The sequence below is a fragment of the Simochromis diagramma genome, unplaced genomic scaffold (assembly GCF_900408965.1).
Source record: "Simochromis diagramma unplaced genomic scaffold, fSimDia1.1 OVJJ01000216.1, whole genome shotgun sequence".
In the NCBI taxonomy this organism is placed as follows: Eukaryota; Metazoa; Chordata; class Actinopteri; order Cichliformes; family Cichlidae; genus Simochromis; species Simochromis diagramma.
Window position 1 is genome coordinate 1951019 of NW_024386883.1, and position 17039 is coordinate 1968057.

The window sequence follows — 17039 nt, forward strand, 5'->3', positions numbered from 1 at the left end:
GACCCAAATAGAGAGAATTGCAGTAGTCCAGTCTAGAGGTGATGAAGGCATGAATAAGTGTTTCTAGGTCTCTTGGAGGAAGATAAAGCTTAGCTTTGGCAATTTCACATAACTGATAAAAACTTGTTTTCACAACTGTGGACACTTGCTTCTTTAATTTAAAAGAGCTATCTAATAACACTCCGAGATTCCTTACAGTGTGAGAAAGATGAGAAGCAAGAGGACCGAGGGTATCAGTTAACTTGTTCAAAGGGGCATGAGTTCCAAATACCATAACTTCAGTCGTATTTTCATTTAGTGTGAGAAATTTCTGTGTTAACCAGTCTTTAACATCATGCAGACAGTTAAGCAAAGGCTATAGTGGGACAGAGACATCCAGTTTCAAAACTAAAAGCAAAAATAAGTTCATACCCTATGAAGGTATGCATGTGCCTACAAAGGGTGTGATTATGCCTGCATATATAGTGTGAGCTCTCATCACACTATATACCTTCATGTTACATAGGCTACTCTGTACTAAAAAGGGTACAAATGTGTGCGTGTGATGTTTAGGGATTATAACTACAGGGATTGTTTGGCTACTGCTTCTTGAATATTAGTGCTAAGTAGAGCACACTTTGATCTCAAATGAGCTGAACCAGTGAAACTCCCCTTTCTGTCACTGTATAAAAAGTTCCACTACATACTTAATGTTTGAAATATTTTAATACTAGGGGGAAAAAAGGGCAGTTTCAAGAATACATTGCAGTTTTTCTGATTAAGGCTTAAATTGCAAGAAATAAGTGCGTAAAATTAGAGAAACATTGCACAAACTAAAATGTTGAAACAAAAACATTTTTGTCAATGTTTTGGATGTCTTTTATTTATACTATTAACCCACTATAAAAAAAAGCATACATTTCTACAGTAGATAGTGAAAAACTGGAACCTTGTTTTTTTTAATTGTTTGTGTATTATTTACTTTGTTGTAGTATAAATGACCATGTGGGAAGGAGACGCTGTAGAAGTTGTTAAAATTCAGTTAAATATAAACAGTTTACGTCCTCCTTCACATTTTCCATCCAGTGGGCTGCTTTTGCCGATTGATTCTGGCCCACAGTCCTCATGTGTGATACCCCTGACATGCATAATTAGAAACGTGCATTTGCAAAAGTGCATTGAGCACATCAGTTAGGAAAGGACATACAAAAGGAAACTGTGAGGTTGCTGCTTTACAAAACTTTATAAAAACCTAATGTGCAGGCTATGCAGTACTCAGGCTACCATTAAGGCCTACTTTAATATTAGTCTACTAGGGCTGTAAGGGTGTATGCATTAAAGTCTGACTTTAGGACTATACAAATTAGTCGAATAATCGAGTAGCAACAAAGAAACTAATCTCAACTAGCTGAATTGATAGTCAGGGTAGTAAACCAAGGCGGGAAAGCTCTATGTTCACTTTTGAGTGTCCCTCAGCCCTCCTGTTTTGTTAAGTTGTTCCCTTTTATATACTATCTAATAAATGAATAAAATTTAAGCTGCTAATCAATCAATAACAAAACTATCATCAGCTCTAATGTTACCTGCAGTAGGAGGCTCATTATAATATCGTAGAGGGGAGTTCTCCTCACCGCCTCGCAGCCACTAGTCAGAGATCTCCGCCCCAGTCATCTTGGGCTACAGCTCGGAGCCCGGATGCGCCGCCATGCCGCCTCTGTCAGCGAATGGAATAATTTATTCACCAACCTGCCTCACACTGGCCCACTAGGAGTTGACTGAAGAAGTCGATGAGACAGTTTCGTGGCCACCGGAGCCTTTGCTGCCTACAGGCCAGTGCAGGATACCCGTGCCGTGCCTGCTCGTTTGTTTGCGTAGCTTAGCACTGTTGTGTCGCTGTAGGGACACTTGTGCTAGCTGCGCTAACGTTAGCTCAAGCGGAGAGAGTGCGGGGTAGTGACAGTCCGGCCGGAGGCGGGGAGAGTCGCGAGCTGCGAGGTGAGACTGTTATATTTTGATGGTGGTTGCTACCCTGTTGACTACGCGTGGCCATCTGTTAAATGGTATCACTTTCGTGAGTGTGACTCACGATTTTAGTGGGGTTCGGGCAGCAGCATATCGAGGTGGGTACTTTGGTGCTTGTCTGGTAGCGCTTTCTGGCCGGAGTAGACCGTAACGTTTACTCGACGTTTCAATCTTCTTGGCCCGCGATAGAGAAGCTAAGAGCTAGCTTGCTAACTGGGTAACAGTGCCAGACGGGGACTCCTAAACTTTTCAGGTCAGCAACCCCTGTGTAGACACGCTTCAGATACCACAATACAGATGTGATAAGGGTGTGAGCCAAGAGAGTCTCTGTATCTAAAAAGATGAATTTTGTGTATCGTTATTAGGAAATCACAGTGGAATGTAAAGGGTTTTTTTTTTTTTTAAACTCCCACCACATAGGTATAAATACAGATACAGGGGCCCTTGGATGTGCAAGTGCCTGGACATCCCAGGATGCCTTGAGCATATTTTTGTTGTAATATTAGCCAACTTATGTTACTTTACTTAACAGGTGTGTGTGTGTGTGTGTGTGTGTGTGTGTGTAATCACAACAATAAGGAGGCATCATGTTTAAAGCAATTTTGTTCACCATATCTAAAAGAATGTTAAGTTTATGACATGAGTTTTCCTTCCTGAAACTTCTTTGTTTCTTTCGTTTCTCAGGCTCAGAAAATTACTCCCCCCCCCCCCCCCCAAAAAAAAACAACAAAAACAAAAAAACAACAACAAAAAACTTTCTATGTCTTCATCAGCTCTGAAAATCAAAAGAGATGTCTGTTGATGAGGATACTGCAAAAATGGGCAGTCCACAGCCCAGCTCGACGTCATCTCTGCAGCTCACGGATTGTCCTGGAGGTTACGGTGGTGTGTCTGTGATGATGGAGGGAACTGCAGCTACCCCTGACTTTGCAGCTGCTTGCCCTCTTCTGGGCACTGCTGCCTCGCCAAAACACACCAGCACAACTGATGCGCTCAACCTCGCAGACAATGCTGGACAGAGAGCCAGAGGGAACGAGAATAGCATCAATCGCAGAAATAGCTTTCATCATTCCAAACAACAACAACAACAACAACAACAACAACAACAACAACAACAACAGCAGCAACAACAAACGAAGCTAACAAAGCGGCGCTACACTGCAAATTCTAGTTTCAAGCATCCTTCATCTGGCAAACGGAGACGAAGGGCCAACTCTGAGAGCGATTCTGTCCTGCCCACCAACTTCCTCTTGGGTGGGAACATTTTTGACCCACTGAATCTCAACAGCCTGCTGGATGAGGAGGTCAACAAGGCGCTGAATGCAGAGACTCCCAAATCCTCTCCGCTGCCAGCAAAAAGTCGAGACCCTGTGGAGATACTCATCCCCAGGGACATCACAGATCCACTGAACCTGAACAGTGGGATAGCTGACAGCAGCTTTTTGGCTTCTCCCTTCAAGAGTGGAGGAAGGAAGAGACACCGCAACAGGCACCATGGGGGAGGAGGAGGAGGTGGTGGAGGTGGGAGTGGTGGAGGTGGGAGTGGTGGCGGTATTGGGATTTCAGCCACACAAATGAACCTCTCAGAATCAGGAAAAAGTGAAGTTAAAACAGGTCCTTCTGTACCTCTTCAAGGTACCTTAGCCTCATGTTCTGCACTAGAATCCAACAACGAATCCGGTAGTGTTTCTAGTGTCATGGCAGAGTCCCACGAGCACACAGATTGCAGCTCAGCAAGCTGCAAGGAGGAAATGCCACCTGCATCCATGGAGGATTCCACTTCAGGGGCACCGTACCAGCACACAAGTAGACGCAAGCGAAGGCGCAACTCGGGCAAAATGGAGCCCCCTGTCACCCATTCTACTCCGATTGGCAAGTCGGGACCTGGAGACAGGCATTTTGGTGCAGGGGGAGCAAGAAATTCCTTTCACACGCCAAAATCTGGTTCCAAAATAGGCCCTGGAATACGCCAGCACCAGCAGCCCCACTCTCATACAAAGGAACAGCAGAAGAAGTTCCAGTATGGGAATTACAACAAGTATTATGGATACCGCAACCCGGGCTGCAGTGAAGACCCTCGTTTACGTCTGCTTCGTCCCGAGTGGTTTAGAGGTAAAGAAGTACTGGATTTGGGGTGCAACTCAGGCCATGTAACACTCTATATCGCCAAAATGCTAAGACCCGCCCGCATATTGGGCCTTGACATTGACAGTGGTCTGATACATGCAGCTCGTAAAAACATAAGACATTATCTGTCTGAGCTGCAGACCCAAGAGGCCAGGCGAGCAATGCAGGGCAAAAAGACTAGTAAACAGGAGGAGACAAATGGAAACGCGAGTCACACGGGCACAGAAAAAGAGCACAACGAAGCCGAGAGCAGGGACGAAAATGGGAAACCAGTGAAAGCAGAAAGTGGCCCTGCAGATGATAGAAATGACAATGAGTCGTGTCACACGGATGAGATGGAGACCCAGAGGCAGGGCAGCAAAACAGAGGAAATGGAGCAAGAAGACTGTGATTCACCCCCCGCTGATCACTCTGAGAGCTGCTCTTTTCCTGTATCCCTACGGATCTCCAGGGGTCCCATTGCTGCACCCCCGCTAACACAAACATCCACGGTGCAGCCTGGGGAGTTCCCTTCAAATGTGTCCTTCATCAAGGTAAGAGAGGATTTTTTTTATTTATTTTTTCCCTTTTGGGAATATGGCTCAGATTTCTGTGTTGCTGCATATTTTGAACCTAGGTGGCAAATTTTTAAAAAAAAAATAGACACTGTGTGTGTCCTGCTTTATAACGTAATGTTAGGGTAACTGAATAAAATGTGTAAAAATGCACAAAAAGGTGTGTGCATTATGAGAACTGACCAGCCTCTCAAGAGAACTTGATGCAAGTTGTGCACACTTCCTCTCACTGTGAATTTTTGTTTTTCTTCCCCACTATAAAACAGTTATATAGTATTATATCTAAAAAAAAAAACAACAACAACAACAACTGACCTTTGCATTTAATCATTGTCACATTAGTTGAGCTGTGGCTAAATATTAAAAGGTATTATGATGAATCCATACAGTAATTGGTTGTAAAACCAATCAAAACCAGCGTTGTAAAATGCTTCCCAAAAAACAGAGTAAATGAACTAACTAGGAGGAAATAAATTTAAAAAAAAAAAAAAAAAAACAATGTACACTACGAGTTAAAAGTTTGGACACACCTTCTCATTTAATGATTTTGCTTTATTTTCATGACTCTTTACTTTGCGGATTCTAACTGAAGCCATCAAAACTATAAATTAACTTGTATGGAATTATGTTGTAAACAAATAATGTGAAATAACTCAAAACATGTTTTATGTTTTAGATTCTTCAAAATAGCCACACTTTGCTTTGATTACTGCTTTGCACACTCTTGGAATTCCCTCGATGAGCTTCATGAAGCTAGTGCACAACCCCAATGATGGTCCCAACCCCATTAAGAAGGAACGAAATTCCACAAGTAATCCTGACAAGGCACACCTGTGAAGTGAAAACCATTTCACGTGACTACATCATGAAGCTCACTGAGAGAAGGCCAAAGGTTTGCAGTGCTGTCAACAAAGCAAAGGGAGGCTACTTTGAGGAATTTGAGGAATTTATCTTTTTTTTCTTTTCTTTGCTACATAATTCCATATATTTTGCTTCATATATCTGATGACCTCAGTATGTCTCTACAGTGTTAAAAGTAGTGAAAATCAAGAAAAAACATTTTATATATTTTTTGTTATATGTTAATCTTGCATTATTACTTTAGTGTGTGTGTGTGTGTGTGTGTGTGTGTCAGTCAAACTATAGGCTCCCTGAGTTTTAGGTAACTGGTGATTTTGAACTAATAGGTAAAAACGGCAAAGAGCAATTTAATATTGTGATATAATAAATATTATAGGTTCCATTAAAGTGTCTGAAATCAACTGTGTTTAAGCCATACTTGCTTTTGCACTCTGCAGTCCTTTTATATGTATTTGTTGAATGGAAAAGGGGAAAAAATACATAGTTTCCAAAGGAAATTGATAACTGCCTCTTCTGTGATAGTGGAATTGGATATTGATAGCACACCAAAATAATGAAGTTGTAGATTAACAATTAAAAAAAATAAAAAAGACAGAAAAGGTGTTGTAATTGCAGGACAGTCTGAGCAGTGAGCTATCAGAACTTTTTTTTTTTTTTTTCTGTAATTTTACATTTATTTATTCATGCTAACAGATTTCTTTAATTTACTACAGCAATGTTTCTTCTTATTGTGTAGAAAAACTGAGATGTGTTGTTAAAAGTGTGTTTCTCTTTCTTATATTAAGATATTGCTGGGATTTTAAATGTCTTTACATTACCAGTAGGAGGGAGTGTTACTAGTCCAGCCCACTTAAAATCAAAGTGGGGTGCATGTGGCTGACAATGTAAAAAGATTTTATCAGTTTTATCAGGATGTCAGGTTATTAATGTGTTCTTCTACTTTTATCTTTTAATGCTGGTAGAAGATTAGCACTACTACTACTTTCTGCCAGTGGAGGTGCATTGCTTTATACCAGACACTGGTAAAATGAATGGAAATATATTTTAGGGCAGTACCCTTCTGAGATTTTGATGAATTTTTCTTAGTTACTAATCAGAATATTTAAATATTAAAAACTAGGCTTCATCTTTGAGAGAATTTTTTTTTTTTTTTTTTTTTTTAAGAATGTTCTCAAATGTGGGCAGTAGGTTTATTTTATGGCATTAACAGTGTACTAAACACTGTAGATTTTGGCTTTTCTGTGACCCACAAAGGGTCACAGGAAAATACATATATATATATATTATCAGTGTTCAAAATAGTGACTATTCCCATAATGCTGTTCCCCATTTCCTCAGTCAGATCTACTGCTTTTTCAGGGCTACTGATCTAAAATAAATAAATAAGTAAAATATCAAAGATAGCACTGACCAAATAGCCATGTTCGAGCCCCCAGATCAGGACTTTATAAATGAATGATGTCATGACGGCTGTTTCCATCTTTTATATACAGTTTTTGATTTTTGACCAAAACTCAACAGGTAGAAATGTGAGATTGAGATTCTAGTTAGGGAGGTTATTCAGTTTCCAATTTCTCAGCAGTGACCAGCTTCAAAAGAAGTCTGTATTGGATCCATGAAATTGAATTGCACAAGAAGGGCCTATTTTTCTCACCTCATCTCTTCTCTCCTTTAGGCTAATTATGTACTGGAGAGCGATAATCTTCTTTTGACACAGCGACCAGAATATGATGTGATTCTGTGTTTGAGCGTCACTAAATGGGTCCACCTGAACTGGGGAGACAGTGGCCTCAAGCGGCTCTTTAAGAGGGTCTACAGACATCTCCGTCATGGGGGCCTTTTCATCCTGGAGCCACAGCCCTGGGAGTCCTACGTGAGGAGAAAGAAGCTAACTGTAAGAACCTGAGATGACATGGTTGACGTTTGTATTGCTGGAAGACTGTCTGAATATAAATCGGTCATTTGAAAAACCTGGTTGATTGGCTGAAATATAATAAATGTTCCCTTTTTTCCCCTTGCCTGACAGGATAATATTAGCAGGAATTATCACAGCATCCGTCTCAAACCTGACCTGTTTTCGTCATATCTTACAACTGAAGTGGGCTTCACCAGTTTTGAATACATTGGGCCCCCCAAGTGTTCAGTAAGAGGTAACTACACAATGATTTGTCAAAGCAGATATATTCTCCAGATTGTATCCAGCATTGTAGTTTGCTGCCATGTTCATCTTTATTTATTTATTTATCTATCATCCTGACAGGTTTTCAGAGGCCAATCTATGTATTTCACAAATGACTGCGCCTGCCTTGAACATCATTGAATGTGAGTAGCCTAAACCACCATCATACATTCAAGCCAGCCATCTACACTGGACTACAAGGAACAATCTGAAACCTTGAAACCGTTACTCCGGCGTTTGATGCTGAAGATGAATAACAGAAAGGAAAATGGGACCAAAAGTGGAATGACATTTTTTTTTAAGGATACAGACTGTCAAAGAGAAAGATGTTAAAGTCCTCTGTGACTAGAAATTATTAAAAGTGTGGAGTAAACTCGGATAGGACTCCATGTGTAACCTGGAACAAAACTCCTAGTTTGGCCTGAGTGTGGAAGAGGTGTTCATCTGCTCAGATTTCCATGGTGGTCCATCTAGTGGTATTGATGCCCCCAGTTTGATCCATGGCCATAACTTGGGTTGGAATATCTTGGGCCATATCTTTACTTTCAGGAAGTTATTCTGTGCCACCATATTTCTATATCTTTTACATATTAGGATTGGACGATGGGAAGTCTTATCCAATTGGTCGCAATCACCATTTTTAACAGGTGATAGATGTTATATTCATCAACTGTATGTTGCGTAAGCAAAGCTGCACTATAATGCATACAATGCCATTGAAGAGATGATATTAAATCTTTTGAAAAGTAAAGTGTTTTATGCTGTGCAAGACACTGCGCACAATACTTGTGAATGTAGCCCCCCCACTGTAACTACTGAAGACTTAGAAATCCTGCCTTACCTGTTAAATATATGTTTAAACCGTTGAATGCTCTTGCGGCAACCATATAGGCGCACATTTGTTTGTGATGATTAAAACAGTTACACACGGTCAGTCACTGAGACAGTTTAACACTAATGGCCCATGTGTTTGTCCCATCTTCCAAACCTAATGCGCACCTTGTTCTTTGCCTTTTTTTTTTTTTTTTTTTTTTAAATTTAATTAGCTAAATTTTGCTGAATTAGCTTTCATACATGTTAAATAGTGATCAAAATTTCTTCATATTTTGAATACGACGTCAGAAAAAGCACCTACATCACACAAAGACCTTAACAAGTGGAAAGTGGGGTGTCTGAATAAATAGAAATATAATGCGGCACAGTGGGGAAAGGTTTGCTAAATGGCCAAAATAGCATCCAGTTAAATTTGAACTGAGATGGTGTGACATCCATGTTATTATTCAGCCCACAAGGACTATTTTAAGTAGATCTGTAGCAGGCAGCCATCTTTTTTTCTTATATTTTTTTCTTAAACAGTTAAGCCATAGCCATACCTTATCTGCTGTCTCCAGTGTCCTTCATGAGGTGCTGACTGATACAACTGAGCGTAAAATTGAGGCAAAGGCGATTTGAGGCCCTGTGGTGTCATCAGTCCTGTATAAATCAGAGACATTCTATTTTGTGGGTCTGTTCTCATGCTCATCCAGTAGTCCCTTGAGCCCCGTGTTGATTTCTAGTTATTCTATACATGTAAGCATAAACAAAAAAATACTGGAAAATGAATTGTTGCTTTAATATTGTTTTTATTTTGTTGTGTGTGTTTTTTTTGTTTTTTAATCAAATTTCAGTATGACTATGCTTTTTGTTTTGACAAACTTCCATTTTTTTCTGTATTTTATTTATTTTATTTTATTTTTTTCCTGTCATTCTGTTGGGGCAGATCACACCCTCACTGCTTTTAATCTTTGACCAATAGGGCCTGTTCAGTGTTTCCCAGAGATCTGGGTTCTGTTTGTGATGGTGTTGGGGATGGGTGTCGGGTGGCAGTGTTCAAAAGAAGCTACACACATTTTGTCAATGTGCTTCTCAGTAAATATTTTAACTGACCAAGCATCTCCGGACAAATAAATAGCAGACCATCTCCAGTGAATTCATTGTCTTATAAATGAGCCTTTGACCGCCACTGGTCCTTGCTAGCTTGCAGTGGATATCTGGAGAACAGTGACTACTTTCCTCATCCCCACGTAGACAGTGTTGATGGAGCCTGAGAGGATCAAGCAGCTGAATGATATGAAAGGACATTAAAACAGAGACTTGGCTATCAAGTCAGGTGGAAGGGAAATACAAGAAGGCAGTGGCTAGCTAGTTTACTTGTAACTTGGCTTTTAAAATTAGACTGTTGACGATTAATTTGTAATCTGAGTATTAAAAGCTGGTGATCTCTTGAGTGGGGAAAAAAAATAATTGCTAAAAAGAGTCCTCAAATATACTTCATTGACCTGCCCAAGTAATAACTAGGTGTGAGAAACACTGGAGGTACAGGTATTCCTTGTGTTTGCTTTTTTTAATTGGTTTCCACTGAGCACCACCCATCTGCAACCTTTCGTTGGAAGAGGCTGGCACAGAAAATCTTCCTTTCATGTGGCTGGTTCCGTTACGGGTGCGATAGGGCAGGCGATGATGGACGATATGTTTCTGTTTTAAGTGATCAATGTAAATAAGTTTGCAGATTTTGTTCATAATGGCCTGAGTCGTTTATACAGTGTTTTATGGTTTTCTTTTGTTCTTTTATAATGTTTGCTGCCAATTTACAAGTGAGTCACAGTTCTCTTTTTTTTTTTTTTTTTTTTTTTTTTTTTGGTCTTTTGTCTGGGGGGGAAAAAAAAGACCGGTAGCTTTGTATCTACAAAAAGTATGTACGTTGCAAAGTTCAAATTTTTATTTTGCATTGTTCTGCCCTGGCAGGCACATTTATTGTTAGGCAAGTTGTTTGTTTGTTTTTTTCATTTCTTTTTTCTTTTTTTATAAATTGTTTGAAAAGATCGTTTGTGTCGGTGCACTCTCTCATTTCACTTCATTTGCCATGTTGTAGACGTTTAAGGTTCTTCATAATAGAAAGTTTACTATTTTTCTTTCTCCCAACAAATTCTCCAGAAAAAGTTGTCAAAGTATAAATTGAGCAAGCAGAATACATTGTGAATTTCTGCACAATTTAGCCTCAAGCTCAGTTGGCGTATCAGACAGAACACCAGATCACACCTTTCTCCTGTGCTAAGACAATCGGACTCTCAGGCCCACTGCTGTACTTTCAAGGGCATTTTGCTTTATGCATTATCAACAGCTGTTTTCCTTCTGGCAATCAGCATTTTAGTAGAACAACAAATTGTTATACGCCTAGGTTGTGCTTTGCCACCTATGTTTTAATATTGCACCTTACCGTCTTAGCAGTGGTGTCTTACAGATTTTAACCCAGTATGCCTGACTTGTACGTCCAGGTATCCAAGTGAGAGCATGTCTTTGCTGGAAGTATGAAGTTACATGTTGTCATATACAGTGCTGTATAAAATTTCAGAATCCCCTTGAGGTTTTGCACAATTTGTATTAATTCCTTCTTCTGGTTGGTTAATGACATTAAATCATACCAAAAATCCGGAATAAGAGAAGTTCAGTTTTACTAGCTTAAAACTTATAGTGCTCAGATCTCTTATTCAGGTTATAGTAGTAAACAAAGACTGCCTTTTGCTTTGTTCTAGTGGGCAAAAGAAAATCCTCTTAATTGGAATACTTTATTAAATCTTCACTGTATTAAAGTAAAGAAAACCAGAATAGTTTAATAATAAATGTAATGGGATCTTTAAAAAGTATAAACAAGTGAAACTGTGAATTTAAAAGTCTTTTTTTTTTTTTTAATGCACATTTAACCCAATGAGTGACATATGTGTGGACTTGACATGTTCTTGGTTTTGTGAGATGCATTATTACAGATGATCCATTAATCGTCCTCTGCAAAACCCACTTGTGGATGCAACAAACACTATGCTTACACTGTCTTTTGCTGTAACTGCAGTAAAATTGTGGTGCTAATTAATGTCTACATCATATGTATCTGAGCATTGTAAGATTTGAGCAATTCATTAATTTAAATTAGCAACAAATTTAAAAAATCTCTGACCCAGCTGTAAATTATTGCTTTTAATTTATTAGGAGTTACAGCGTGTAATCAAAAACTAAATACACTAGGTTAGATTCTAGGTAAAAGTTGATATATAGCCAAAGCATAATTTTTGACTGCAACATTGTATTACCTCAAGGGGAATGAATTTTTTTTTATGGCACTAAAATTCACCTAAATGTTGAATTTGCACTGATATGAAACATGGTAATGAAAGTAGTTTAGTACATTTTTTTGCAGTTGATGTTTTACATGTACCTTAACCTTCATAGAATCAGTTTTCTGGAAAAACTGATCAGTATAACCCCCTCTGTCAGGGAATGTTTTACATTTCATGCCTCTGAACAACAAGCTATATCTGAATGTTTCTGTGTTTAACATTTTAACTGATTAAACTTTGTTCCAGATTTGTTGGTTCAGTATTTGCTTATGAGGTATTAAATATGGAGAGGGTTTTTTTTTTTTTTCCACATCTGTTTACTTTTTTTACAAAGATTTCTTTGATTAAACATCAAAACTTTCACACTGGTTGTGGTCTACCCATAAGGTTTCTTACACTGAAACAGCCTTCACAGCCTTTCTAAAGGCTTAGTGGCATTGAAGAAAGTAACATGTTAAAGGGAAGTTGTGCACTTTCTACCAGATCAAAGTTATTAGATTCACTAGAAAAGTTATTTACCAGTACGTTGGAGCTATATAACCACAAGAATAATAGTGTCATGATAGCTGTGATATCAAATACATTCCCAAACAATCAACTAATATTCACCATGGTATTTGAGTAACTGGAGAAGTAAATAACAGTCATAAACACAAACGGCCAAAGCTTTTACTGTTTCCAATAACACCGAAAAGGGGGGAAAAAAAGAAGAGTGAAACTCATACCCAGGAGCTACTAATCAGATGCACTTGATTAATTGATCATCAGGAAGTGTGAGCACCTCTATAATAACACACGTTATTGGTTTGCTGGCCTTGACCTTTAAGGTGTGTGTGTGTGTGTGTGTGTGTGTGTGTGTGTGTGTGTGTGTGTGTGTGTGTGTGTGTTAACACACTGCTGTTGTTTGCTGTGAAAATCCCAGCAAATTCATCCTAAGGTCAGACTGTAAATCCTCAGAGAAAACTGCATAAAATCCAAGAGCTACATCTAGGACTCTACAGGCCTCAGTTAACATGTTAAACTAGGAATAGAATAACTTTATTATTTACATTCATTGAAAATTGACTTTGGTCTGCCAAGCCATAAGCAAATCAATCAAATCACTTCACGTCAACACACATTCATACATACCCACACATAAAACTTTGATACAACAAGAATAAAAACACCTTTGACCACTTTTTTTGTTAGCTAGAGGAATCCTTGCTGTTGTCCCGAGGGCATTAATTCAAAGTCAGAATCAAGAGGGTGTTCAGGGTCAGCAACAATAGACCAGGCTTTCCTCAAAACAGCCTGATGATACAGCTTATCCAATTAAATTTGTTGTCGACCAGTAAGTTTTAGAGATGGACCAATCCGATATTACATATCGGTATCAGTCCGATACTGGCCTAAATTACTGGATCGGATATCAGAGAGAAATAAAAAATGTAATCCGATCCATTAAATATCATGAAATCACTTCACAAAACTTGTGACATGGCGTAACTCTGTTCATAACCTTAGCAGTAGGAGCAGTATGCATCACGTGATAGAGTGGCTGTGGCTCGCCAGACTTGTCGGTGGTCTGGTTGAGCATTTGGAGCCTCGCTACCAACCCGGCATTTCATCTCCGACAAAGTTATCCCAGAGAGAAGTAAAGCAAGTGTGTAAGTTCATCTCTGAATGTTAGTAAATCATTCCCGTTAAGCTTAACAACCGATATATGGAGCCACTGCCTCTTCTCTCTTCCTCCCTCTCCTGCTGCTACTTCAATCATGAAACTGATTAATGATCAGCTGATCGGCTTTTCTGTCATGACTCCGTCTCTCTTGTTTGTTTTTGGCCCACTTTGCACCAGAAAGATGAAACCAGCGGATAAACAACAGCAGCACATTTAAGCTTGATAAGCTGTTGTTAGAATTTATTTAATATTACTTTCTACACCAGGATCCTTTTCCACGCAGCTGACGGCTGGTAACAGTGCAGGGGCGGATCTAGCAAAGTTTAGCCAGGGGGGCCGATAGGGCATTAACAGGGAAAAGGGGGCACAAAGACATACTTTTCTTTCTTATTCTCATTTAAAATAATTAAATAATAAGTATTAAATAATTATCTGAATCTTACACCCAAAGTTTTAATTTGATGTAAAATGAATAGAAGTCCATTACTGTATATAGTAACTATTAAGTCTAATATACCCTAGTAAGCTATAGTACTTTTTCCTTTGGTAAAGGCACCATCTGTGCAGTCTGCAATTCTGTTGAAGAAAGATGTTGAATCTATTTAATATTTCTTGAAAAATAATTGATTTCTGTGCATTTTTTTTCCACACTGCATCAAATTAAGGTTGATTACGTCGATTAAGCATCATGAGGTGGAGCGTGAGGGGTGGTTCCCTATTTTTTTTTGTTGTTGCTGGGAGTTGGAACCCTATTAGTTAGGTTGCTTAATATTTACGCTAAGTACTCTTTAAAATACCAGAATAGGGAGGATGGTGTAGGTTTAAGTTTATTAGACTGATCAGTATTGCTGAATTATGAAATATTTTGGGTACAGTGTATTTTTTGCATACAGGTATAACAGAATAGCTTTAGTGTTGTTGTTGTTTTAAAACTTGAGTATAAACTTATACAAAATGCAGCAAGATATTTAAAAAACAGTTTTATTGGTTAAAAAAACACTATATCTGTTACGTTCCCCTGAGGGGTCTAGGCGGTGAGGGGGAAGTAACAAAAAGTGTCCGAGTCAGAAAAAGGAGTCAAGGAGGCAAAGGGGTTAAATTAAAGAGTTTTATTAAAGTAGCTCAACTAAAAGAGACGGACAAGCCGCTATCACCATTTAAGGAAAACAAACAAGACTCAACCGTTGGTCAATACAGTAAAAAATAAGTCAAAAAGAGAGCAGCTCACTAGCTGCAACCACACAAATGGCACTCTGGCCCAGAGCTCACCTTTCCCTGGGCTTAAATACTTTTACACAGCTGACTCACATCAGTCAGGATATCAGGATTCATATCGGTATTGGCAGATATCCAAATTTATGGTATCGGTATCGGTGGTATCGTGCCATCTCTAGTAAGTTTTCCAGCAGTTTGTTCTTAATTGCCACAGTCAGGCTGAAATATTGATTTTAAGGATGCTTTCAATCAAACTGACATAAATTCTTTCTAAAACTTTGTGGCCAACTCCAAAGTCTCTTAACATCCTATAAAGAAACTGTGATTCTTTCATTATTTTCTTGCGAACTGAGTCAACATTAATCACAGAGTTAAACTTGTCATCAATATATGTTCCCAAATACTTCAAGCTATTAATGACTTCTGCAGACTGACCAGAAAGTGAAAGACCTGTTACGGTGCCTGTGTAATAAGACCAGCTCTTTTGTTTTGTTGTTATTAATAAACAAATGACGTGATTTACACCATTTTTCCAACATATGTACCTGAAAGAAATAGTTAATGTTAGAGTTCCTATAAAAGAGATCAACAATAGCAATATCATCAGGATATTAAAGTTCATGGCAATTAGAAAAAGACTGAACAAGTATGGCTTGTGTGGAAGGGTTGCTGGGGGAAAGCATATTCCCTCCAGAAAAACATGACATCAGAGGCTTAGGTTTGCAAAATTGCATCTGAACCAACCACAAGATAAAAACCAAAGTGCAGATGTTTAGCCATAATGCACCAGGCAATGCTTGGCAAAAAACCCAAACATAGGATATCAGAAGCCTCATAGCAATTATCAAGCACAGTGGTGGATAGGTGAGGATGTGGGCTTGTTTTGCAAGGACTATGCATCCAAGCATAGCAGTAAAACTACAACAGAACGGCTGAAAAAAGTCCAGATCTCGACCCAACTGAAATGAGAGCTTTGCATTAACAAATACCAACAAACCTCAATGAACTGAAGCTATGCTCTAAAGAGGAGTGGCTCAAAAATTCTTTCACAATGATGTCAGCGTCTGATAAAGTCAGCAGAAAACAAGTTATTACTTCAGCTTATTGCTGCTAAAGGTGCTTCTACAAGCTACTGAATTATGTGATGTAATTAGTCTTTCATAGGACTCCATTGAGTCCTGTGTTCTCATTCTTCATTTTTAGCAATGCTGCAATTTAGTTCACGCACTCTCTGATCAGCATTCCCGCATTGACTACTCTTTGAGTAATTCTGTGAGTTTCTTCTTAACTGCATATTGGTTAAACTTCATTTCACTTTAATCATTAATGAAACAGCACCTGCATGCTTAAATAAAACAAACCAAGACTGGCACTGACTTCTTCACTACATTGCTCATTCCTCCCATTATCACGTGATTAATGAGTGTCAGTTTTTTGTTTTGTTTTGTTTTTAAAAAAACAAGTGTCAGGTTTTTAAAAGTACCTCAATACTCCCAGCAGTCCATTGTGAAACACAACTTTCTGTTTTAAGCTGTTGTTGTCAGCTTTATGAAGACAGACGGACGTATAAACAGGTCTGGCTGGGGGGTGGGTTCCCTTTTGTAGTTTGATCACGCTGTGCTGTCTGAATAGTTCACCCCAGATGACAATGCAGGGCACAATACAGTGGCTCATGTTTACAAATATCATCCATGCCTTTAACACCTACAACCCCAAAGCAGTTATTGACCACCTTCGGATCATGGCTCATTTGACTCTACATCATGACCATATGGATAAGTTAATGTTTGAATCAGCTGGTTGCTAAATATCAGTGTTGCAAAATATATGATGGCAGCCTTTTTGCTGTGGATTAGTGGTGAGTGCTTAAACATAACAGTTTAACGTTTTCATAAAATGAAATCGATAATGAAAACCACAGAGCCAATCAGCAAGAACATCTGACCTTACGATCAGAGAGAGGCAGATAACATGACAATGAATTTGCTTTGCAGTCGTGACTGGTGGATCCTGACATTGCCTGTCTGTTCTAGACAATGTTGTCCAGACAGACAGAATGGTGAGATAACATAAACACAGACAAGAGACATAACACTTCATTCACAAAAGCTCTATTCCATCCATCACAGCTATTTGGGTCAGTCACTTGACCATTATTGTCTCCTGTCAGTACAGGGCCGGGGTGACAGCATGCCAGACTCAACCCAGACTGCTTTCTATGCTTTTATTTCCCCAAGGTCAAGCCAAGTTGGCGTAATTGGTGGAATATGGAAATCAATTGTATATTT

The 17039-nt window shown here is 39.0% G+C and overlaps 2 protein-coding genes across 6 annotated transcripts in view; one reads left to right on the top strand and one right to left on the bottom strand.

Moving 5' to 3' along the window:
- The window catches only part of LOC120734241 (serine/threonine-protein kinase PAK 3), a 50928-nt gene extending 49256 nt beyond the window's left edge, over positions 1–1672 (bottom strand). The window contains exon 1 of the mRNA XM_040032930.1: positions 1563–1672. The gene's annotated coding sequence lies outside the window, so the exon portion shown is untranslated. The remainder of the gene's footprint in view (positions 1–1562) is intronic.
- mepcea (methylphosphate capping enzyme a) lies at positions 1673–12120 on the top strand. 5 transcript variants are annotated; one of them, XM_040032925.1, is made up of 6 exons: positions 1673–1974; positions 2686–3091; positions 3122–4661; positions 7219–7437; positions 7570–7693; positions 7804–12120. In XM_040032925.1, exons 2-6 carry the CDS (start codon positions 2793–2795, stop codon positions 7836–7838), a joined length of 2217 nt encoding a protein of 738 aa, XP_039888859.1. In that variant the 5' UTR covers positions 1673–1974; positions 2686–2792; the 3' UTR covers positions 7839–12120. The 5 variants fall into 5 exon arrangements, with proteins under 5 accessions (XP_039888859.1, XP_039888860.1, XP_039888856.1 ...); XM_040032926.1 differs by having other exon boundaries at positions 2686–3075; positions 3106–4661; XM_040032922.1 differs by having other exon boundaries at positions 1674–1974; positions 2686–4661.
- Positions 12121–17039: the final 4919 nt, after the last annotated feature.